The sequence below is a fragment of the Eschscholzia californica genome, unplaced genomic scaffold, assembly GCF_041429995.1.
Source record: "Eschscholzia californica isolate CP2 unplaced genomic scaffold, dmEscCali1.0.p SCAF_4, whole genome shotgun sequence".
Taxonomy (NCBI): domain Eukaryota; kingdom Viridiplantae; phylum Streptophyta; class Magnoliopsida; order Ranunculales; family Papaveraceae; genus Eschscholzia; species Eschscholzia californica.
The window spans coordinates 18,523,349-18,532,941 of NW_028238461.1; the positions used below are offsets into that span (position 1 = coordinate 18,523,349).

Below are 9,593 nucleotides of genomic sequence, written 5' to 3' on the forward strand. Positions count from 1 at the left end.
GTGCTCAACTTCCTTAGCCACTAGGAGTGACATTAGGATAGCGAATAAACCTTGCCCTTGTAGTCCATGAAACCTAATGAGATTACCAATTAGAGGGAGGCGGATACTCCATCATCATCTATCATCTTATATCCCGAGAATGAAGACATGAGAAGAAAGAATGAAGAATGTCAAAAGCAAGTATGAAAAGAAAAGTTGATTGCAAGAATAGAGTTGTATGTGTTGTATTTTGTTTTGGTTGATTGTCTTTGTGTTATGAAAAGAAAAAAGAAAAAAAAAGAATGAAAAAAAAGAAGAAAGAAAAAAGAAAGCAAGAATGAAATAATAGTGGTTCATGTTATGTTTGAGCATGTTAGCTCTTTTGTGTGAGTGATGTGATTGTATATATGTGTGTTTGTGTGTATGTTCATGAATAAGTATTCGAGCAAGAAACGATTGTGGAAGTGCTTGAGAGGTTCTATCATAAAGAAGTCGACATTCTCGGGAATCTTCCATCGTCATCCATCTCTAGTATCCGCTAAACTTTAGAACGCATTTTTAGAGGGTAGAATGGGTGAGAAGGGTGAGTGAGCTTCCCCACTCCATTTAGTGGCTAATTCCTTTTCGAAAATCATTCATTCTAAAATGTTGTCCTCACCCCTTTTTATGTGTTGAGTCCATGTTAGTGATCACACTCACACATACGAGCGAACCATTCTTGAGTGATTTCATATTTGGAGTGTATGTCCGTGAGGCCGAAGTCGAGGCGAAATGTACTAACTTAGGAATCAAGGTTTTGTGACTTCGGAACATAGATGTTGCTCATTATGGTATGACACTAGCACTTTAGGGTAATATCACTAGTGAAGGGGCCTTTAGCTTTTACAAGAGCTCATTTACTTGATTCATTATGCATTGACATGCTTAAACCCTTTACTATATGAACCATGTTTATCTATGATTTGGATTTTGGACCCTTGTGTATTTGAAACCACGATGTTTGTGGGTGTCATCTATGGAAACCCTCACGAGACGACACTCGTTCTCTAAGGGTAACCTAGAGGTTTAAAGGCTTGTTGCATACGCTAAATGCAACCGGGATGCCTCTGAAAGTGAGTTAGGCTTTTATTTTGTTTTATTTGCTCGAGGACTAGCAATGTTTAAGTTTGGGGATCTTGATGTGACACGAAAATGTCACATTTGGAGAGCCTAACTTAGACTAATTAGTCTTTTTCGAGTGTTATCAATGATATTTTATGTGTTTTTCATGTTAGGTACTTATTTTGGAGTTAAGCGTGTGATTCGGAATAAAATGAGCGAATTATCACTATCATTTGATGTGCCGAAAATGAGAGAAAAAGACTTCAAGCAAATCAAATGACAAGTATAGTCAATGACGAGACCGACGGTGAAAACGATATTCAATTCGGAGTTCGGACGGGGAAGATATGGAAAAAAAAAGTCCGAGGGTATTCTAGTCCCTTGTGAGAATTTGAAGATGTAGAGACAAGGATGGATGCACTATCTTGGTTTCTAAATCCAAGCCCAAAAGCCTAAGGAAGAATGACAAGGAAGAATTATATGGGCACCCTCTCTTTATGGATCCAAGTCAACATAGTGTAAAGAAGTTGACTAAGTCAAGGACCTTAGGGTTTGAGTAGTAAACAAAAGTTAGAGGGTGATGATTATTTATAACCGTTCCATAGGTGCCATGTGAATGGATCGATCCCAGTTTTGCCGGATTACTACTTGATACCTCCGCTTGGGTGTGCAACCTTTTCGGGTGCATCAGAGGGTGATGATTATTTATAACCGTTCCATAGGTGCCATGTGAATGGATTCATACATACACTAGGATGTGTCTATTAAATTCATGCATGGCTAATGTTTTCTTTTTGTTGAGAATGCATGGGTAAGAGCATCTTCAATGCAGGACTCAAAAAAATCTTTATTCATCCTATGTGTCAAGTTTCAATTTGAGATTCTCACTCCTACGTAGCGAAAATAGAGATCCTCAATTTTTTTGTGTCTCCAATGCAAAGCTCTAAACATATCTTATTTACTTATGTGACATAGTTATTTTTGTGAATAAATAATTAATTATTTAGAAAATATAGAAGACTCGATTACTATTGGTTGAAAATCAGATACTAATGAGTTGGACAATTAGAGATATCTCAAGAGGATACTCCAGAAATAGATTGTCCTCTTGAGATATTTTTATTCCACCCTCGACACGTCATCTTAGAGATCCAAATAGAGTGTTGCATTGAAGAGAGTTTTAAGAAAAAACTCTAAAAAAATCATATGTGGCACTCACTGTTTCTAAGATTGAGTGTTGCAGTGGAGATGCTCTAATGTTGGTGAGGCGTTAAGCCCATTCACATCCAGACTTAAAATTTGAAAATCTCCAACATAACCGCACCTAACCACATTAAACATTTCTGACTTGGAGTGAATAAACAACTTGGAAATCTCTAAGTTGTTTGTTCCTGTAGTAAATCTATAGCTTGGAAACCTTTGTCTTTTGTATTTGTATAATATAGACAACAAACAAATATGGTTTATACTTGTACTAGAGACCCAACATTCATTTTTGAACTCTCAAATTTTTCCGCAAAACAATAGTGATGGGGGCTAAAAATCTTAGCCACCCAAAACTGAAAAATAGATCAAACGAGTGGCAATACAGGCTTTCCTAAAGAGATAAAATACAAGTTAGAGAGAAAGAGAGTTAACTCAAAAAATTCGCAATGTTGGATCTTTTTCATGTTTGGGCCAATCTTAACTTTCCGACCTCCTAACCATTTTTCATTTGAAAAGAATAGTCTTATTCATCTTCACTCTCAATCGATATTAACACCACTGTTTTTGTCCCTAACCACCACCGTCTATGTCATTCTTTTTTTTCTAACGAGAGAGACACTGTCAATTGAAAGTATGTTTACTGAAATCCTTGTCGAGGTGTCTCTCTCGTTGGATTGATATTCCAAACGAGGGGACGAAAGAAATGATAATGGTTGGTGGTGGTGGTGAAGAGATGAACAAGAGAGAGATACTTAACTAGATTGACTAATGTTCTGCAAAAGTCTTCCATTCTCGGAAGATTTCTTCTCTCTCTAAAACATCGGCCTTACTTTAACACTCGATCTTTTCTTACCTACACTAAAAGGGGTATACAAAACTCACTTATATAAGTTATTTCACACGTGAAAATTATCTTTTGTCGTACCTCCTAATTTCTCCCTTCACTTTCTCTCTCTAAAATCCCTTAAGATAATTCATCCACAGTTCTTCCTCACTAACAACATTAGTGAAGAGTGAAGATTGAAGAAGACAAGCCCAGAATCTCCGGCACACGCCAACCCCAGTCTCAACCCACAACCACCACAAGGCCTAAAAACAGTAATCGCACCACCAGAAGGAGAAATGACAGCTTGGCCTCCATCGGAGGAGGAGAATTAATTGGTGTAAAGGCATTAATAATCTCATGTGGAATTTTATTAATATTTGCAGGATTAACTATCAAGGGTATAGTTATGGGTTTTATTTTTGTATTGCATTGATGATAATAACAAGTCCAATTTGGGTACCAATGGGAATGATCTTGGTGATTGGCATGGTTGGGTTGTTGAGGGTATGTGGATTGGTAATGGGTGTCTTAGTTGAAATTGATCAAAAAATTTGTTTTATTCCGTGATGAATCTCAAAAGAAGTACAAGACTCTATTTATAGAGTTAGAATACTACTAGTTTCCAATTTACTAGTTACTAAAAAAATTTAATAGTTTCTAATATCTTTAATAGTTTGTAATATTTACTATTTTCTATTGTCCCAATATAGGAAAGATATTATATGAAATATTTCGATATAGGAAAGAATCTCAACACTCCCCCTCAAGTTGGTGCATAGATATCACACGTGCTCAACTTGTCCACCAATTAAAAAAATATTCAGTTGGAAATAACTTTGGTAAAAACATCAACTACTGTGTTAACCATTTGCAAAACCTTCGCACTTGCAGCAGAATAATCACCATGACCCGACTCAGACTCCAAAACATAAATTTCTTCACTGAGCTGGTCACTCTCCTGCTCCAATGATTTTAGCCTCCGTGCTTCGTTGTTTAGCTGCTCGTTGCGCTCATTGAGCAGGTTTATCTCGTTATATTGGTGAGCTATGACCTCCTTTTGTTCTAATAATTTGCCTTCCAGTTCTTTGATGGAGGATTCATTTCTATCAAGTGATGTCTCCAATTCATGAATAAGATCCCTTGTTCTGTTTCACTCTGTTTCCACATTCTTGTGCATCTTCAACTCAATAGCCTCCTTTTTTAATCTTTCTCTTTCTGCAGTAAGACAACTGATCATTAATTCACGTCGTTTAACTTCTGATCCTAACTCTTCTGCCTTGTTGTTGGCCAATGAGGCCACAAATTCTGCATGTTGTTTACCACGTTCAGTTGCTTCTAAAGTTACCTCTCCATTTGCTTCAAACGTGCGCTTACTTTACCAACTACCGTCATATTTCCAATCACCTCTTTCTGCAAGCCTGCGAACTTAATACGTATGTCACTTGGATATGAAACACTAGAAATGTCATCATTTAATGACTTCCATGCCATTAGTTCATCCTCCAACTTTCTCACATCAAATTGACTCTCTTGTTGTTTAAGTAACTCGAGTTCCGCACGCTCTCTTTGGTTCTTTTCTTCCAATAATTTTTCTTTTAATAACTCATTATTTTGATGAGATGATTTCAACTTCATTTCTTCTTAGACTTCAAGCTCATAGTTCCTTGGCTTTTCTTGCAACTGCTTTACCAACATACTTGTATCCGCAGAAGTACCTTCTTGAGATAGAGAGCTAAGACTTGTTAGTTTCTTCTCCACTTCGCACTTTTGGTGCAGACACTCGTTTAGTTAATTCCTGAGATTCTCTAACTGCTCCACGTAGCAGAGTTTATCCATAAAGTTCATCCTCTCCGCCTCTTAGTTACTTGTAGTGACTACCATTCCTGAAGCTTGTTCAACAGTTGGATTTTCTTCCTCTGTCTAAAAAGTGCAGCTACAAGGGTTTTCTTAAGGTTTTTCTTTCGATTATGATCCCACCATTCTGGATAACCTACAATTCATAACAATGACTTTTGGTATGACCAGTTTTATTGCAGTGGGTACACTTATAAAAAGATTTGTCGGATTGACAAATAGCTTTAAGATTATTTTTTGTCTTATCTCGAATCATCATTGCGGAAGTTGTTTAAGATTCTTCATCCGTCGTTGTGCGTCGAACAAACTCACGACGAACCAAAGCATAACATTCTTCTAAATCAGGAGTGGGATCCTTTCTCAAAATTTCACCACGAATTTGTTCAAATTCACCATCTAACCTAGCAAGAAAAATATGCACATGTTGTCGTTGAACTGGGTTACGATAAGATACAATATCGTTTTCGTTTTTCATGATCACTTTATCACAGTGATCCAATTCACTAAAGATCTCAACCAGTTCACCGTAGTAAACCGAAAGTGTCCTCTCATTCTGTTTGCCAGAAACGCCCTCTGATTTAAAGAGAAGACTTGCAATTCATCGAAGCCATCATAAAAGGCTTTAGATAAAGCTTTGCAAATATCACGAGCTGTTGGTAAACGAATGTATCTCTTCATAAATTCTGGAGTCATAGACATCAACAACCATCTCTTGACTTTTTGATTTTCTGCGTACCACTTCTCATATTTAATGTCATCTTCAGCAGGTGGTAATGAATTACCTCGAATAAACGAAATTTTTTCTTGTTCAGCAATATGCATCTCCATGATTTGAGACCACAGAATTAAAGGATCCTCCTGACTGAAAAATTGGACCAATTGTCTGATCCATATATTCTACTATATTAATTATAAGGAAAAGTTTATATCCGAAAATTTAAGAAACTGAATTTGTGGGAAGATGTGTTCTACCAACCCAAAGTCTTGTAAATTGTGAGACAATATAGATCACACAATAACAATTGAAGTTGTTGTTTGTCTTTTTGCCTTCTTTTTGATAACAAAATAAATTCTTTGTCTTTAAAATAAAAAATTGATCAAAGAAATTATTTTATTCCTTGATGAATCTCAAAAGAAATACAAGACTCTGTTTATAGAGTTAGAATACTACTAGTTTCCAATTTACTAGTTACTAAAAAATCTAATAGTTTCCAATATCTAATAGCTTCTAATATCTTTACTAGTTTCTAATATTTACTATTTTCTATTATCCCAATATAGGAAATATATTATATGCTATATTTTGATATAGGAAAGAATCTCAACAGTCTTTTGGAGGCGTGCATGGATAAACAAGTACATAAGAAGAGGAAGATATCAAATTGGGTTAGACAAGACAGACAACTCTAGGAGTAGGATCTTATATTTTATTGCTTATTGATTCAACTACTGTTTTAGATTGTTATCCGATAATTTACCACTTCTTTTTTCTTAAAGATTCATTACATCATATCACAGTATGTTTTTCTTTAAGTTATAGTGTGCATGTGATCTTAGGTTGATAGTGTTAGACGTTAGACGTCTGAAATTCCACTTATAGCATTGGGCTACAATAAATCTCAACAATCTCGAGCTATGTCTATCACTCCATTTAAAGGCGAGAGTCTCCTTCCATTTATAGATGTTTGACAGACTTGTGGAGTTCATCAAATCTTAAATAATTGTAATCCACGATAAATGTGGACTCTAAGGGAGGTTTGTTCGGGTCGTCGATCTGTCGTAAAGTAGTCCGACAGTGTCATTAGGCCATCTCGACAAAGTTTTCTTCGTAGTCGAAGATAACTATGAGATACTTGATGCTACTGAAGAAAGTGTCCCTCGATCAAGATGATAATGCGATCAATTTGTCACACAAGACAAATGATGAAGAGTGCCCTAATTTGTAAGACCTATAGTTTCCATAAAATCTCTCTATAATGCGCACAAGCGAGGTATATTGCCTTAAAATGATCTAGAAAGAATTATGACCGCAAAACATTACAAAGGTGGTGGTTAATTTGGATTTGGTGAACATTACAAAGTAGAGAAAACAAGAGTTTGATGTAGATATAATTTTAAAACATCTAAATCACAATAATAACATAGGGGTATTTTAAGAGAAACATGTTAAAAATAACTGGGTTTCATGATCCTAAACGAACTATTAGATGAACTACTCATTAATTTTTTCTTTATAATTTATATAATCAATCAATTATAGAGTATATATTTAAAAATGTAAATAATTTCTATAGTATATTTGTTATATAGTATACTAGGGTATATCCGTGCCCTAGGGCACGATAGTTGTATCAATCAAATTTGACGGAATTTTAACCCAGTGTTTCTATAGGGCGCTCTCCCCAAACATGCCACCCAACTTTTCGTATTTTTATTTTTTATTGCTATATTCTAGATACCCTAACTTTTTGGTATTCCACTTATTGTTTATTTTCTTTTATTTCTTAAATTAGTTAATATGTTGAGAGAGATAGAGAGATTTCAATTTTTTTTTTTTAACCCTTGTAATTTCTTTTGTTTTTTTTTTTTTTATTAAATTAGTTATTATTTCTAAGGACACAATTATTTTTTTAAATTACGTTATTTTACTTCTAAGAATTACTATATTTTATATTTTGGTAAGGACTTGTAGACAATATCTTTTATTTAAAAAGGATGTTTGTCTCAGTCAGCATTTTCCCTTCTGTTTTACTATATAGATTATTGTGTATATATATAATTATATTTATATATAAATATACATAGATAATAACATTTAGATAAATATATTATATATATACATATATAATAACATTTATATAAATATATTTAATCTATCAATTAGTATTAGAAATAAATATATATATAGAAATATATGTATATATTTGTTAATTTATTTATATTTATATATTTAAAAACATTTATATATTAGTATATTATATATAATTTATTATATTAAATAATATTTAAAGTTGTAAAAGAAAGAGTTTTTACCATTGTGATAAGTAATATGACTATCAAAGGTTCCAACGTAGCTAAGTTTAGTTTGTTCCAATGCAAGTTCTACTGTGGCTATTCGCGGGTTTGATGATTCCGATATTTCATTTAAAGTATGTTATGCTTACGTTGCATACTTCTTTTGTTCATAAATATAATGAAACCAGTTTTTCTTGGTATATTGATAGTGTTTAGCTGTAACTTCTGGAGTTGTTATTGGCGGATGTGATGACCTCAATGTTTTATCTCAAGTTTGGTATGCTCGTGTTACACACAGTTCTACTTCTTTTATTTGTATAGGTAATGAAATAAGTCTTTTGTAGGTGTTGCTAACTTGTGAAATGTGATTTAGTAATTTAAAGTATTTTTTTATTTTTATATGTACATATATTAATATTTTTAATTAAAAATAGTTGACTTTTTCAACTATTTATTAATTTCTCTGCTTTATAGTTTATCTAATCAATGAACACAATTATATATAAATATAAATACAAATATAAATATAAATATATTATATATATAATCTATTATACTTAATATATGTTTATAAAAAATAAAGAATAAAATGATACATCGTAGCCTCAGTACCGACCCTGACTTTTGGGGGCTCTATGCGAACGTATCGACAGGGGCCCTTACACTTTAAGTCGAAACAAATATAAAATTTTAAATATTTTTATAAAATTTATAGTTGTTAAAATTATAAATAAAACAAATACTACTTAAACACCGCTCTTCTTGCATTTTTCAACGCAAAATCACTAATCATTGTTCTGTAGTTTATAATTACAGCTAATTTATGTTCAATATATAACAAAGCTAATACATTTTTGTAGATCGCAAGTAAGAGTTCATTAATTTCAACTTTGAAAAATTTCTCTCCGCAGAAGCCACAATAACTGGAATGGTAAACAAAATTTCTAAGCGATCTGTGCATTCAGACACATTTCCATCAATTTTTTTTTTCCAGAGCCGCATTGTTGTGCATGCTCATTGGTTATCGCAGGTGCATGTGGATACAGTTACTTTCTTAAGAGTAATCATAATAGCTTACATGCCTCTTTTGATTGAAAACTACTTCGTCTAAAAGTCTTTAAACTCTATGTATTTTGTGATATTCAAAACATATGCTTCATTGACATACTTTTTTTATAGAATAGATGATATCTGCACATGAATGCATATTCCATATAGAAGCAACACAATCATACTTTTGTAGAGAGGAACAAACTTTGATGATTGCTTTTGTAGAGAGAAACAATACAATTATACTTTTGTGAAGTTTTATATAGGAAATAAAAGTTTTTTTTTTTTTTTTTCTATTTTTGTGACTCTAATCTAACTCTTATGTAATGAATGATTCTTTTATGATAATGTGTTTACATCCTTACACTTAAGAATACATTGTAACGATAATTTGTTGTGCATCAACCACATTTGAAACAAAACATATTTTTACCAGGTCATGTCTAATTTTATATAGATTCCACTTTTATTAATTTTTGTGATATTTGACTACATAACCTTTGTATTTTTTCATGCTTTAGACATTGAAATCATTATGTGATTTGGAGATGTGCTCACTTCT

General features: G+C 33.1%; 1 protein-coding gene across 1 annotated transcript; it reads right to left on the reverse strand.

The window, feature by feature from the left end:
- Positions 1 to 5,237: 5,237 nt before the first annotated feature.
- On the reverse strand, positions 5,238 to 5,794 carry LOC147543395 (uncharacterized). Its single transcript, XM_086635427.1, has 2 exons — positions 5,614 to 5,794; positions 5,238 to 5,539 (listed from the first exon to the last, which is right to left on the reverse strand). The coding sequence occupies exons 1-2, from the start codon at positions 5,792 to 5,794 to the stop codon at positions 5,238 to 5,240; spliced, it is 483 nt and encodes a 160-aa protein (XP_086491553.1).
- Between the last annotated feature and the right edge of the window lie 3,799 nt (positions 5,795 to 9,593).

Bases quoted from the DNA above. Each gene is read 5' to 3' on its own strand.
- LOC147543395 (XM_086635427.1), bottom strand. From the start codon at position 5,794: ATGGAGATGCATATTGCTGAACAAGAAAAAATTTCGTTTATTCGAGGT. The intron at 5,540-5,613 runs GTGATATTTGCA...TCTTTAAATCAG, and splicing joins CATTCGTTTACCAACAGCTC to AGGGCGTTTCTGGCAAACAG.